Below are 15,813 nucleotides of genomic sequence, written 5' to 3'. Positions count from 1 at the left end.
TGTTTTAGGCATCTTCAAATCCTTTGTGGAAAGGGCTAGGATGTGAACTAAACAAGTGATGTCACTCTTTTAGGGGAAAGGATACCAGCACCAACTGTCAGTGGACCAAAACTCAGACGCCAGAGGAATACTAGGTGCTAGACCTGCCGAAGGTTGCAGAAACTCAGAGCGCCTTAGAGTTAGGGTTAGGGTACGAGGACCTAAAAGACCCTGAGCTCAACAGCATTCGGATCACCAAGGCAGCCGCCTCAGGGCATGTGAACTATATACAGTCACTGGCCACTTCTGGGCAAAGACAGCCAGGTGGTGGCCCTGCCCCTTTATAGTATTTTCCAATAGCAATCTTAATTATTTTTTCCTGATTGTAAAAGGAACAAAGGCTCAGATGAAAATTTGGAAATTTAGTAAAGGTATTCAGAAAAACATTAGTTATCTGTGATCCTGACTTCCAGAGGTTACATTGCTAACATTGGGGTGTATTTTTTTCTAGTCTTTTTCCTAACATATATATGCACATGTGCCGTTTTCTCTTTCTTTTCTTGAGGTGGAATTTCACTCTTGTTGCCCAGGCTGGAGTGCAATGGCGCGATCTCGGCTCCCTGTGCCCTCCACCTCTCAGATTCAACAATTCTCCTGCCTTAGCCTCCCAAGTAGCTGGGATTATAGGCGTGAGCCACCACGCCCAGCCACACGTGCTGTTTTCTTATCATCATCATCAATGTGTGTATGTGTCTTACAAAATTGGGATCATACTGTAAAAATAGTTTTGTACCCTACTTCGTTCTACCATTTGATCATGAGCATTTTCTCATGTCCCTAAATATACTTCAATTAAAAATAAACACCAGACATAGTGGCTCATACCTGTAATGCCAGCACTTTGGGAGGCCGAGGTGGGAGGATCGCTTGAGCCCAGAAGTTCGAATCCAGCTTGGGTAACATAGGGACACCCTGTCTCTACCAAAAATAAAAATAAAAAAAAATTAGCCAGGCATGGTAGTGCACACTTGTATTCCCAGCTACTCAGGAGGCTGAGGTGGGAGGATCACTATAGCCTGAGAGGTCGAGGCTGCCGTGAGTCATGATTGCACCACTGTACTCCAGCCTGGGAAACAGAGCAAGACCCTGTCTCAAAAAAAGAAGTGAAAGAAGTAGAGGAGGTGGAAGGGGCAACAGGAAAGGCTGGCACACGCAAGTGTAACTTTTATTGAAAAAAATCTGGCTGGGCATGGTGGGACATACCTGTAATCCCAGCACTTTGGGAGGCCGAGGTGGGAGGATGAGGTCAGGAGTTCGAGACCAGCCTAGCCAACATGGTGAAACCCGGTCTCTACTAAAAATACAAAAATTAGCCAGGCATGGTGGCACACACCTGTAATCCCAGCTACTCGGGAGGCTGAGGCAGGAGAATTGCTTGAACCTGGGAGGTGGAGGTTTCAATGAGCTGAGATCGTGCCACCACACTCCAGCCTGGGTGACAGAGCAAGACTCCGTCTCAGAAAAAAAAAGAAAGAAAAGAAAAGAAAAAAATCCACATGTAAGTGGACCCATGTAGTTCAAGCCCAAGTTGTTCATGCGTGAAGTGTACTGTTTAGTGGCTGAATGATACTCACGCTGTAAGTCCCATGTTGCTGAGCATTTGCTTTGTTTCCCATTTTTCTCAGTTCTTAAGGTATAATTTATGTATACACTCTTTTTTTTTTTTTTTTGAGATGGAGTCTCCCTCTGTTGCCCAGGCTGGAGTGCAGTGGCGCCATCTTGGCTCACTGCATCCTCTGCCTCCTGGGTTCAAGCGATTCTCCTGCCTCAGCCTCTTGAGTAGCTGGGACTACAGGCGCCCACCACCATGCCCAGCTAATTTTTGTATTTTTAGTAGAGAGGGGGTTTCACCATGTTGGTCAGGCTGGTCTCGAACTCCTGACCTCGCGATCCACCCACCTCAGCCTCCCAAAATGTTGGGATTACAGGCGTGAGCCACTGCGCCAGGCCAAATACACTCCTTTTAGTGTACAGTTCTTGAAGTTTTGATGAATGTATACAGTTATGTAATGTACTAGTCCATTCTCATGCTGCCATAAAGAACTGCTCAAGACTGGGTAATTTATAAAGGAAAAAGGTTTAATTGACTCACACATCTGCATGGCTGGGGAAGCCTCAGGAAACTTATAATCATGGCAGAAGGGACAGCAAACACATCCTTCTTCACATGGCAGCAGGAAAGAGACATGCTGAGCAAAGGGGGGAAACCCCCTTATAAAACCATAAGAACTCATGAGAATTTACTCACTATCATGAGAATAGCATGGGGGTAACTGCCCCCATGATTCAGTTACCTCCCACCAGGTTCCTTTCATGACACATGAGGATTATGGGAACTATAATTCAAGATGAGATTTGAGTGACAAATGAGGATTATGGGAACTATAATTCAAGATGAGATTTGAGTGGGACACAGCCAAACCGTATCACATAACCATCACCACAATCAACATATAGAACTCTTCCATCACCTCCCCAACAGGTGGATCTTTGTAGTCAACCCCTCCTTACACCCCCAGTCCCTAGAAACCACTTATATGTTTTCTGTTTCTACCTTTTCCAGAATGCCATATGAATGCAACCATGCAATATGTAGCCTTGTCTTTTTTCACTTCACGTGACTCATTTGACATTCATCTGTGTGGTTTCATACGTCAGTATTTTGTTTCTTCTTCTTCCTTCTTCTTCTTTCTTCTCCTTTCTTCTTTCTTCTTCTTTCCTCCTCCTCCTTCTTCTTTCTTCTTCTTTTTTTTTTTTTTTTTTTTTGAGACAGAGTCTCGCTCTGTTGCCCAGGCTGGAGTGCAGTGGCACGATCTTGGCTCACTGCAAGCTCCGCCTCTCGGGTTCATGCCATTCTCCTGCCTCAGCCTCCCAAGTAGCTGGGACTACAGGCATCCGCTAATTTTTTGAATTTTTAGTACAGATGGGGTTTCACCGTGTTAGCCAGGATGGTCTCAATCTCCCATGTTGGCCGGGCTGGTCTCAAACTCCTGGCTTCAAGTGATCCGCCCACTTTGGTCTCCCAAAGTGCTGGGATTCCAGGTGTGAGCCACTGTGCCTGGCCTTCTTTTTTTATTTTTTTGCTGATAGTGTCTCGTTCTGTCACCCAGGCTGGAGTGCAGTGATGTAATCATAGCTCACTGCAGCCTTGAACTCCTGGGCTCAAGTGATCCTCCTGCCTCAGCCTCCTGAGTACCTGGGACTACAGGCACGTGCCATCATGCCCCGCTAATTTTTTAATTTTTTGTAGAAATGGGATCTTGCTATGTTGCCCAGGGTGGTCTCAAACTCCTGGCCAGAAGCCATCCTTCTGCCTCAGCCTCCCAAAGTGCCGAGATTACAGGCATGAGCCACCACGCCTGGCCCCAGTAAGTTCATTTCAAGTGTATCTGGCCTATACAGAAAGAACATGTCAAAGAGATAGCATTCACTTGTTTTCGCTTGGCACTAAGCAAAGTCCACAGGTGTTGTCTTCCAGGGGCAAGGGACAGGATCTGTGCGTATTCTCACTTGTGATTCATCATATGACTATGTAGCTATGTCTGGTTTCTCTTTAGGGTGGGATCTGGCTTTCAGCAAGCTCCTATTAAACAGTAAATGAACTAAATAAACACAATGCTGCTTCACTTGGCCATAGCTATGCCAGGATCTCTTCATGAAAGACGAACAGCAAAGAGAGTTAGAATGCAAATACTCTACAAGAGGGACAATACTGGGCTGGGTGGTGGCTCACTCCTGTAATCCCAGCACAGTGGGAGGCCGAGGCAGGCGGATCACTTGAGGTCAGGAGTTCGAGACCAGCCTGACATGGTGAAACCCCATCTCTACTAAAAACACAAAAATCAGCTGGGTGTGGTGGCGGGTGCCTGTTAATCCCAGCTACTTGGGAGGCTGAGGCAGGAGAATTGCTTGAACCCGGGAGGCAGAGGTTGCAGTGAGCCGAGATCATACCACTGCACTGGGTGACACAGCCAGACTCCGTCTCGAGAAAAAAACAAAAAAATGTGTAGCCCAGGATGCTCAAGGGTGGGGCTTTCTCAACATTCCCGCCATCCTGATGGTAAACCCCCGGATTGTAGAGGGATTCTGCTTCTCTTTCCCCTCCTTTTTTGCATTTGAATTTGGATTACTGGGTTTTGTTTCTTCCTCTCCCCTGGCAGCAACAGATCTTTGCCCATTCCCTGAGACAGACAGAATTTACTGCTTTTGCTCTTTTTCTTTCTCTTTTCTTTTTCTTTTTTTTCTTTTTTCTTTTTTTTTTTGCGACGAGTCTCCCTCTGTCGCCCAGGCTGGAGTGCACTGGCTTGATCCTGGCTCACTGCAGCCTTCACCTCCCGGGTTCAAGCAATTCTCCTGCCTCAGCCCCCAAGTAGCTGGGACTACAGGTGTGTGCCACCACGCCGAGCTAATTTTGTATTTTTAGTAGAGACAGAGTTTCACCATGATGGCCAGGCTGGTCTCGAATTCCTGACCTCATATGATCTGCCTGCCTTGGCCTCCCAAAGTGCTGGGATTACAGCCATGAGCCACTGCGCCCGACCTGCTTTTTCAGAAGAGTCCAGAGGAAGCAGGTGGGGTCTGTGCCTGTTCCTGAGCAGCTGGATGCCTACCCCACAGAGAGGTCTCTCTCCAGGCTCTTTGTCAGTCCCCATCTTCCTTGTGAAGTATGGTTTCTGATGGAGGTTTATTCAAAAGGGCTTATGAATGAATGTGAACTCCCTTTGTATCTGAGGCCCCCAGCTAGTCCAAACTCACATGCCAACCTACACTTGGCCTTTAAGACTTAATTAAAATTACAGCTGATTTCCTGTTGCCAACTAGTTTGGCAGTAACCTCTTTCTCCTGCGCTCTGCCAAAGGTGAAGGGGTTCTTGTGTTCTGTCTTTGGAGAGGCTTCTGTTGTCTCTCTTTGGTGTTGAGGTTACTTGGTTGCCTTGCAACCTCAGCGTTCTGATGGGCTCAACAGAAGTTACAATTTGGTAGATTATCCAGCTTTTCTCATTATGATATTGGGAGGGATAGCCTTTGTAGCTTTCTACATTCTAAGCCCATTCCACAAATCTTTATTGAATGCATACTATGTGCCAGGCATTATTCTAGGTGCTGGGGATAAAGAAATAGAAAAAACAGGCTGAGCACAGTGGCTCACACCTGTAATCCCAGCACACTGGGAGGCCAAGGGGGCGGATCACTTGAAGGAGTTTGACACCAGCCTGGCCAGCATGGTAAAACCCCATCTCTACTAAAAATACAAAAATTAGCCAGGCGTGGCGGCAGCTGCCTGTAGTTCCAGCTACTCGGGAGGCTGAGGTAGGATAATTGCTTGAATCCACGAGGCAGAGGTTGCAGTGAGCTGAGATTGCACCACTGTACTCCAGCCTGGGTGACAAAGCAAGACTCTGCCTCCAAAAAAAAAAAAAAAAGTAGAAAAAATAGATCTGATTTCAAGAAATTTATATTCAATTGAGGAGAGGCAGATACAGATAGATAGAATATTATATATTATAATATTAGATGCCAATAAGCTCTATGAAAAACACTTAAGCAACTGACAGATAAGACAACCATAGTATATTGGCCAGGTGCTGTGGCTCACGCCTGTAATCCCAGCTCTTTGGGAGGCCGAGGTGGGCAGACCAGCTGAGGTCAGGAGTTCGAGACCAGCCTGGACAACATGGTGAAACTCCGTCTCTACTAAAAGTATAAAAATTAGCCAGGTGTGGTGGCATGCGCCTGTAATCCCAGCTACTCGGGAGGCTGAGGCAGGAGACTCACCCGAACCTGGGAGGCAGAGGTTGCAGTGCATCAGGATCGCACCACTGCACTCCAGCGAGACTCCACAAAAAAAAAAAAAAAAAAAAAAAGGAGAAAAAACATTTGATTTCAAGAAACATATATATATATATATATATATATATATATTTTTTTTTTTTTTTTTTTTTTTTTTTTTTTTTTTTGAGACAGAGTCCTGCTCTGTCACCTAGGCTGGAGTGCAGTGGTATGATCTCGGCTCACTGCAACCTCTGCTTCCTGGGTTCAAGCGATTCTCCTGCCTCAGCCTCCTCAGTACTTGGGATTACAGGTGCCCACCACCACGCCTGGCTAATTTTTGTATTTTTAGTAGAGATGGGGTTTCACCATGTTGGTCAGGCTGGTCTCGAACTCCTGACCTCGTGATCCACCCACCTCAGCTTCCCAAAGTGCTGGGATTATAGGTGTGAGGCACTGCCCCCGGCCAGAAATATATATTTCTGTATTCAATTACAGCCAGATACATAAAGATAGAATATTATATATTATAGTATTTAGATGCTAAGTTCTATGAAGAACACTTAAGCAACCATAGTGTATAAATGGTACCTCCTACCCCTTCCTCCCCTATTCGTGTAGATACTGTCTATAATTTACTGCTATTCGTGTAGATACTGTCTATAATTTACTGCTTTTGTTTCCCTCTCCTCAATCTCTATGGTGGAGAATGGGCTAGACTGCCCTACTCTGATAATATAACTTAGTAAGATTTCAGCTCCAAGTAGTAAATGGGACCATCATTCCCATTCCCATCAGGAAGGATAGAATTGCTGCTCATAAACATGCCAGGTATCCTGCATAAGGCCAAACTAGTACCTGGTGGACACAAAGCACAGGTGTTATACTTTGACTCAATACATGAAGAACTTTTAAACCATCAGAGCTGCCTGCAAAAGTAATGTACTTTTCTGGAAGGTAATCAATTTTCCTTTCTTGGAAAAGTTGCAGCTTTGGGTTTATAAGTTACATTGTCTGCAAGCTCCCAACTGCCCCCGAGGGTCTCTAAGCAGATAGGGGGAGTGTACATTTCCTGACTTCTAACAGTAGAAAGCCTCCACCAAAGGCTCTTCAGGATATCCCTAGGAAGCTGCTCGCCTGTGCTACTCAGCACTGATTCTTTAATTTCTTTGTACAGATGAATAAACCATGGTTTATTTCATTTTACTTTTTGAGACAGGGTCTTGCTCTGTCGCCCATGCTGGAGTGCAGTGGTGCGATCTTGGCTCACTGCAGCCTCGACCTCCTGGGCTAAAGCGATCCTCCCACCTCAGCCTCCCGAGTAGCTAGGACTACAGGCCTATGCCAGCATGCCCAGCTAATTTTTGCATTTTTTGTAGAGACGGGGTTTCACCATATTATCCAGTCTGATCTTGAACTCCTGAGCTCAAGTGATCCTCCCGCCTCAGCCTCCCAAAGTGCTGGGATCACAGGCATGAGCCACTGAGACTGCAAATAAACCTAGAGAAGGCAAGTGTCTTGACCAACGCCACAGAGCGAGGAAGCAGCTGGCTGAACTGGAATTGAGGCCAAGGTAGTGCCTTTGATGCCAAAACCTGCTATCCCTTCCTCACTATCACCCAACCTCTTTCCAGTGGCTCCACACCCATTGTGGTGACAGAGGCACCTTCTGCTGAGTGTAAACTCTTCTGGCTGGAATTGTTTCCCAGAGGGTAGGGTGCAGCCCCGAGGGCTGCGGTTAAAAGTCAAGTTTCTCATCTGGACTCATCAGTTCTGACTGAGCACTTCTGCCTCAACCCGCACTGCCATCTCTCCATGAACGTGACACAGAAACCCTTGGTTTCAGAAAGCCAGTTTCCGGGCAAAGAAAGCTTTCCACCCAGGGCCTGGCGTGAGCTGCGGGCAAGAATAAAAAAAGTCGGGCACAGCGGCTCACGTCTGTAATCCCAGCAATTTGGAAGGCCGAGGTGGGTGGATCACCTGAAGTCAGGAGTTCGAGACCAGCTTGGGCAACATGGTCTCTACTAAAAATACAAAAATTAGCCGGGCATGGTGGTGTGCGCCTGTAATCCCAGCTACTCGGGAGGCTGAGGCAGGAGAATCGCTTGAACCAGGGAGGTTGCAGGGAGCCGCAATCGCGCCATTACATTCCAGCCTGGGGGACAAAGCGAGGCTCCGTCTCAAAAAAAAAAACAAAAAAGGAAGGCAACCAGCTAAGGTCCGGCGTCGAGGCGCGGGCCCTCCGTCCGTCTCGTGCCGAAGGAGGGCGCGTGGGCCCCTTCCCCTGCCTCTAAGCTTTCCATGGAAGCAGCCCGTTAGGCGAAATGGCGATCGACCAGGCGAAAGGTTGGTGGATCCTACGGCAGTGCGCGTGGCAGCCAGCCACACCCGGGCCCGGCTTCGCCCAGCGCTAAGGGCGTGGAGCCGCGCCGCAAATGGCGCGCGAGCCTCCTGCGCACGCGCGTGCAGTGTCCGCCGTCGGGCCAGCGGCGCAGCTGAAGCGAGGGCGGGGAGGGAAAGCGAGCGGCGCCTGCGCCCCGGCGGTGGGCGGGCCCGGTCGTGGGCGGGGCTTGGGGCGGAGCCTGACCATCACGCGCAGCCCCGCCCCCGCGGCCTCGTCGCTCCTGGTGAGGCGGTAGCCGCTTTTCGTCGGCTCTTACCGGCTGGCTGGGCCAGCTGCGCCGCGGCTCACAGCTGACGATGGGGGACCCCAGCAAGCAGGACATCTTGACCATCTTCAAGCGCCTCCGCTCGGTGCCCACTAACAAGGTAGCGGCCGCGGGCGAGTGCGGGCCTGCCTGGCATCCCTGCGGGAACCGGCGGGAGGCCCCTGCGGGCGCCAGTGGCCGTGGCGTGGGAGGCGGGGCCGGCGCGGCCTGTGACACGTCGCACTGTGGGGCCGCGGCAGCCTGGCCGGGACGGGGCGGGCGGGGCCGGGCAGCTGAGAGGCCCGGGCGGGAGGCCGGAGCGCGGGGGTCTTCACGCGGGTCGGGGAGCGTTCCCTGGGGCGGCGGCGCGGGCACACCCCCCAGCGAGCTCTTGGGGCGGGGGGCGAGCACCGGCGGCTCTGAGCGGGGGCGGGGGCATCCTCGGGGGCGCTGCGAGGAGGGTGCTCCCGGCTCGGAAATCCCGGCTGCTGGCGCCGGATGCGGGGAAAGCGCGGCTCCCCCAGCGCCACCTGGAGCTCGACCCCGCCTGTTGGAGCCGGCTTGGCTCCTCGGGCCTTGCGGTGCCTGCCTCAGTTTTTCTTCTGATAAAGTTGCCGAGTAGTCTACGCCCTGGCTTCCAGCTTTTGTCGCTTTGGCCAGGGAGGCTCACCACAGCCTCCTCCCTCTCCTCGGTTCTCTTTGGAGATGGAGGTTTCCTTTTTTTTTTTTTTTTTTGTCTCCAGAGGCTGTTCTCTCCCTGGAACTTTTACAGCTTTGCGCAGCTGGCTGGAGGTGTTGGGGTGACGCAGGGGGCTAAGCTGACACGTCGGGTCGGAGAGGGACCTGGAGAGTGCAAAGGGCTGTCGCGTCAGCGTGGACTCTCCCCGCCCCTCCTGTGACACGAGTTTTTTCTGGTCCCCACTGTCACTTCCCGAAGGGAACAGCTGTTATTGAGCGTGGTCATGAACCTCGACATGCTGGCATAGAAAGTTCCCGAGTGTTACAAAATAGGTGTTTCTGTTGGTTTTAAGTCTTGATGGTTCAGGGGAGCCCATATTTTTTCCAGCCTAGGTGAGGAAGGAAACAGTTTATTGGAGGTGATGTCTGATGGATGTGGGAAAGTTAAGAGAAAGGCTCCAGGAATTCTCCAGTGCCCGTTTCTTTACTGTTTTCTTGATTTTCACATTTTTATTTATTTATTTTTTTAGAGACAGAGTCTCACCCCGTCACCCAGGCTGAAGTGTAGTGCCTTGATCCTAGCTCACTGCAGCCTTGACCTACCCAGCCCAAGCCATCCTTCCTTCCCAGCCTCCTGATGAGGCTGACACCACAGGTCTGCACCACCACGCCCAGCTAATTGTTATTATTAATTAATTTATTTATTTATTTTTGTAGAGACAGGGTCTTGCTATGTTGCCCAGGCTGGTGTCAAATTCCTAGGCTCAAGCAGTCCTCCTGCCTCCTCCTGCCTTGGCCTCCCAGAGTGCTAGGATTACAGGCATGAGCCGCCATGCTGGCCTTAATGTTCTTTCTTTTTTTTTTTTTAAAGTTTTAATTTTAATTTTTTTGAGACAGAGCCTTGCTCTGTCGCCCAGGCTGGAGTGCAGTGATGCGATCTCAGCTCACTGCAACCTCTGCCTCCTGGGTTCGAGCAATTCTGCCTTAGCCTCCTGAGTTGCCAGGGTTACAGGCTTCCACCACTACCCTCAGGTAATTTTTATATTTTTAGTAGAGACGAGGTTTCACCATGTCAGTCAGTCTGGTCTCGAACTCCTGGCCTCAAGTGATCCGCCCACCTCGGCCTCCTAAAGTGCTGGGATTACAGGCGTGAGCCACCGCTCCCAGCCTTGGTTTTTAAATTTAGATTGATGTGTTTATAAAGAGTGGGTCCTGTATAACTAGTCAAGATTAGGATCTGCGGTTAGCAATGTGTAAACTATATTTTTTGTCACCTTTATCTCAGAAACATCAGCATGTATTCTCTTTGATTTAATTCAAATATAATTTTAAATAAATCAATGTCTTTATATCAAGAGGCTTTTGAGAGACAGGCTTGTATTGTCCAAACTGCTGCTTTCTAGGTATGTCACCGTTGGACAGGTTACGTGACCACTTTGTCTCTTTTTTCCTCGTCTGAAAATGGGGCATGAACTGGACCTGACTCAGAGGGTTATTGTGAAGATTAAATGGAATAATCCAAGAAAAACACTTAGAGTAGGAACTGCATATAATAGTCTTCAATAAATGGCAGCTGTTTTTATGATGAAGAACACACCTGTGAAAAATTTTATATTCTGTAATAAGATTAATGAAAGCAATGAGCAAAAATGTTTTCTGGTAATGTTTCACAGTAATGTGCTATATTTCTTGGTTGAGACCTTTTATTTGATCATTGGTTTGAAACCCTTACCTAAACAAAGATAACAATAGCATTTTAAAATTGGGGTCATAAAAGAGAGCTCTAAGATACATGAGCCAGGAAAGGTAATCAAAGAAAAACAAGTCGGCTTACTTTTAGAACATGGTATCCAATTTCTTCCTCTCATGTATGATGATTTACTCTAGATCAAAGGTCATGAGGATCAATTCTCTTTTTTCTTTTTCTTTTTTTTTTTTTTTTTTTTGAGACGGTCTAGCTCTGTTGTCCAGTCTGGAGTGCAGTGGTGCGATCTTGGCACACTGCAACCTCCTCCTCCCAGGTTCAAGCAATTCTCTTGCATCAGCCTCCTGAGTAGCTGGGACTACAGGCGTGTGCCATCACGCATGGCTAATTTTTGTATTTTTAGTAGTAATAGAGTTTCACCATATTGGCCAGGCTGGTCTCAAACTCCTGACCTAAAGTGATCCGCCTGTCTCAGCCTCCCAAAGTTTTGTGATTACAGGCGTGAGCCACCACACCTGGCCAAGGGTGAATTTTCTTGTTTGTGAAATCCTTCTTTGTTGCTATACCATTCCTTACTTTTATATAGATTGGGTTATTCATTCAACAAGTATTCATTAAGCACCTATGGTGTGCTGGGCACTGTGTAGAGCATTAAAGGTATGTACACTGATGGTATGTTCCTGTCCTCAGGGAACTTATAGTCTAGTGGACAGATGAAGGGCAGATGCAGGACAGCAGGTGGTATGTTTTCTGCTCTGAAGCACAGTGTGGTGGAGCAGGAAGAGTGGCTCTGGGAACAGACTGCATGGGATCCAGTCCCCATTGTGGACATTTCCACTAAGGAATTACTAAGAAGTGGCCACTTCTTATCTGTCATACTTAATTCAGTAATTCCTTAGTTTTCTTTAAAATGGAGATCAAGATTTACCGCCGCCATCCCACGCCAGGAAGGACTCCTCATGCTCTCTGCAGCATGGTGCTTCTGTTGCTTACAGAACAACTTGCCTTTGATGATTTTCAAGAGAGTTGTGCTGTGAGGTGGCAAAAGTATCCAGGAAGCAGGATGCCAGTGCCTCAAGGAAAAAATGCCCCTTTTCGGCAATGTGTTCAGTACTGAGGGCTTGGCCCTTGTGTATTACCTCATACAAAAGACTTTTTCCAGGGCTTTGTATTACCGGTTGGCATTGGAGCAGGTGCATAGCCATCCCAAGGCACAGGGAGCTCTGGGCCCTCCTCTCAACATTCACTGTCTCAAACTCACCAACAAGCACAACTTTGTGGACATTGCTGATGCCAAGTTGAAGATTCCTAGCTCTGGATCCAAGTCAGAGGGCCATCTCCACGTCAGCTCATCCAGAAGTGCCCCTTTCAGAGGTGGCACCTTGATGAGGTCTTCCTAGAGCCCAAGGATGGCCAGCAGATTCCCATGTTCAAGCTCAGTGGGGAGAATGGTGAAGAAGTGAAAAAGCAGTAGAGACGATCCAAAAGACCAGCTTTCTTCTAGTCTGGCCTTCCCTTATCTCCACCATGTGCCCACCAGGGGTGATGGCCCATCTGAGTGACGGACACTCCTGTAAGCCAATTTTCCAGCCACCAGTGGAATGATTGTATGTGCTGGCATATGGTAATTTTGGTATAATTCTAACTTGGGCACAACGAATGCTATTGTCATTTTTAAACTGAATCAGAAAGAAACTCTTATTATAAGATAATTCATGTGAAAGTTCTTTGTATAAGAAAGCACATGATAAAAGGAATCAGAATTAAGAAAACATTCGTTGATTTAAAAAACAAATAAATAGGCCGGATGCGGTGGCTCACGCCTGTAATCCCAGCACCTTGGGAGGCCGAGGCGGGTGGATCACCTGAGGTCAGGAGTTCAAGACCAGCCTGGCCAACATGATGAAACCCCGTCTCTACAAAAATACAAAAATTAGCTGGGCATGATGGCGAGTGCCTGTAATCTCAGCTGTTCGGGAGGCTGAGGCAGGAGAATCGCTTGAACCCAGGAAGCAGAGGTTGCAGTGAACCGAGATCACGCCACTGCACTCCAGCCTGGGCAACAGAGAGCGACTCCATCTCACACACACACAAAAATAAAATAAAATTAAATAAATAAAAATAAATAAATAAATAAATAAAATGGAGATCAAGACTAGCTACATAATTTGTGAAATGTACAAAATGAAAATGTAGGGCCCTTGTTTGAACAGTATTAAGAATTTCGGCCAGACACAGTGGCTCACGCCTGTAATCCTAGCACTTTGGGAGGCCGAGGTGGGTGGATCATCTGAGCTCAGGAGTTCGAGACCAGCCTGGGCAACATGGTGAAACCCCATCTCTACTAAAAATACAAAGAATTAGCCGGGCGTAGTGGCATGTGCCTGTAATCCCAACTACTCGGGAGGCAGAGACAGGAGAGTTGCTTGAACCCAGGAGGCGGAGGTTACAGTGCACCAAGATCACGCCACTGCACTCAAGCCTGGGCGACAGAGCGAGACCCTATCTAAAAAAAAAAAGAATTTCAAGATGAGGCTGGGCACGGTGGCGCCTGTAATCCCAGCACTTTGGGAGGCTGAGGCAGATGAATAGCTTGAGCTCAGGAGTTTGAAACCAGCCTGGGCAACATGGTGAAACCTCATCTCTACCAAAAAAAAATAAAATTAGCCATGCATGGTGGCTCATGCCTGTGGTCCCAGCTGCTCGGGAGGCTGAGGTGGGAGGATTGCTTGAGCTCGGGAGGCAGAGGTTGAAGTGAGTCGAGATCATATCATATACTCCAGCGTGAGACCCAGTCTCAAAAAAAAAAAAAAAAAAAAGAATTTCAAGATGAGACAGCAGAGCGTTAAGCCAATCACACACTCTTTTATTCCAAGTGTGGGGCCCTCTGTGACTGCATAGATCACACACACGCCCAGGAAGCTGGCCCTGATGGGGATGATCGTAGTACCTTCTACTAGTACCCTACTAACGAAAGCGTTGTTAGGAAGATGGAATTGACTAAAGTGCCAACAATAGTGTCTGACTTAAACACTCAATATTAGCTGTTATTATTATTTGTATACTAATTATTCTCATCATTAAACAAAACAAATTGCCAGTCAAAAGCTATTTCTTACTCATCACCATAAGAACTGATGTTCTGCTTCAAAAGCCACATCTTGACTTTGGTTTGGGATTGTATATCAAATCAAAGCGCAGTCCCTGCTTCCAAAGCATAGCCTCCTGGTATAGCAGGAGGATCAAGGCAGCATTTATGGGAGCCAGACCTGTATCTCTCACAACTTCTGACCTCCACATGTCCCAGTCTCCACTTGTTAGCTCCTCTGTCCCTATAAACTGCTCCACCATGTGCATTCGCATTTAGTGAGCACCTGTGTTGTGCCAGGCATGGTGCCAAGCTCAGGTGAATAAGGTAGACATGGCTCCCCCTCATGGGGCTACATTTTAGCAATCCCTTAGCTTAGGTGATGGGTCAGGAGGATGCCAAAGCTGCCTCCCTCATTAGGAACCTCACTGCTCTCTTCTTGTAGCCAGTCTGGTGACCACCTCAGAAGTGATTCTCAAACTTGGCCTGCTCTGGGCTGTGTACCCAAAATCTCTGCCATCACCTCTACCAAAAACCCTTTGCATCCTGTCCTTGCTTACTAGGAAACAATCTTGTAACTAATTGTCTTGCCCACTGGACTGCTAGACTGTGGGCTCCATGTGGGCAGACTTCCTGAACCACGCTGGTCTGTCCACTTGGTATGTGCCAGGTACACTTGATAGTAAGTGCACAGTAACTGGTAGTTGAGTGACTAGGTGAGAAATTACAAACAGCCTGACGGGGAAGAACAGCACCTTTTGGCAGAGTCTGTCATTTTGTTTGATGCCCCACAGAAGAGGGTTCCCCAATGGCCATCACCACAGGGCATTTGAATTTGCATGTCTGTCTTCCCCACTTCTCAGTGAGCTCTTTAAAGACTAGCACCAATAAGGGTTCAGCTAGTGTTTGTGCTGCTACCTTTTCATACCTCATCACCTGTCACATGTCTGACATACAGCAGTTGATCAGTAAACACCGAAGTGAATCCCCGGCCTCTTTTTGTGTCAGTTGTCACTCCACCCCCATTATTCAGTTTGTGATCAGTATGAGCGTATCGTGGTGAGGGGCTTTGGAAAACCCACTCGTGTTTACTCTCTTGTATTGCCCTCAAAAGACCAGAAGCCAGATCTTGCTTGATAATGATAGGTTGGACAACCTTCACATAAGTAGCTCTGCCTATAAAGTATATCTTTTTTTTTTTTTTTTTTTTTAATAGCAGGGTCTCACTGTTGCTGAGGCTGGAGTGCAGTGGAGTGGCCTCTGCTCATTGCATCCTCCGCCTCCCAGGCTCAAGCGATCCTCTCACCTCAAACTCCTGAGTAGCTGGGACTACAGGCACGTTCCACCACGCGGGCTAATTTTTTTTATTTTTTAGTAGAGACAGGGTTTCGCCATGTTGCCCAGGCTGGTCTCAAACTCCTGAGCTCAAACGATCTACCTGCCTTGGCCTCCCAAAGTGCTAGGATTACAGGTGTGAGCCACTGCACCCAGCCTATATATCTAATATGTATTTTTTTTTCCTGCAAAAAGATTAAAAACAATTCTATTAGAGGAATTTTTTTCCTATTTGGAGTTTAATGAGTTATAAATACTACTTTACACAACAAGCACTGTGTATTTTACGGGCCCAGCACACTTCTGATGTGTGACTCTGCTAGTTAGCACTGTGTATTTTAAAGTACTTTTATGCTCCTGTTGATGAAGAATGTTGGGCTTCAGTGTCAGTGCTGAAGGGGCTAGTAATAATTTTTGAGCTGGCAATACATGTTTAAAGTTATTCTTTTGATTAACAAATATTTACTGAATGCTTACCATGGGTAAGCCTATTTTTCAGGCTGTGTGTGAGATTAAAAAGTACGCAACTATTCAGCAAACACTTATTGTGCA

The 15,813-nt window shown here is 47.7% G+C and overlaps 1 protein-coding gene and 1 pseudogene across 2 annotated transcripts in view; both read left to right on the top strand.

Moving 5' to 3' along the window:
* Nucleotides 1-8,332: 8,332 nt before the first annotated feature.
* ARFGAP3 (ADP ribosylation factor GTPase activating protein 3) overlaps nucleotides 8,333-15,813 on the top strand; it is a 62,152-nt gene continuing 54,671 nt past the window's right edge. The window contains exon 1 of one of the 2 annotated variants that reach the window (XM_054470000.2): nucleotides 8,333-8,576. In XM_054470000.2, coding sequence (XP_054325975.2) covers nucleotides 8,508-8,576 — 69 coding nt within the window. In that variant the 5' untranslated portion in view covers nucleotides 8,333-8,507. The remainder of the gene's footprint in view (nucleotides 8,577-15,813) is intronic. The other variant, XM_063662982.1, reaches the window with a different exon arrangement.
* LOC129023647 (cytochrome c oxidase assembly factor 1 homolog) lies at nucleotides 8,954-14,094 on the top strand (annotated as a pseudogene).

Source organism: Pongo pygmaeus, chromosome 23 (genome assembly GCF_028885625.2).
Source record: "Pongo pygmaeus isolate AG05252 chromosome 23, NHGRI_mPonPyg2-v2.0_pri, whole genome shotgun sequence".
Lineage (NCBI taxonomy): Eukaryota > Metazoa > Chordata > Mammalia > Primates > Hominidae > Pongo > Pongo pygmaeus.
This window is presented reverse-complemented; position numbering and strand designations above follow the sequence as displayed.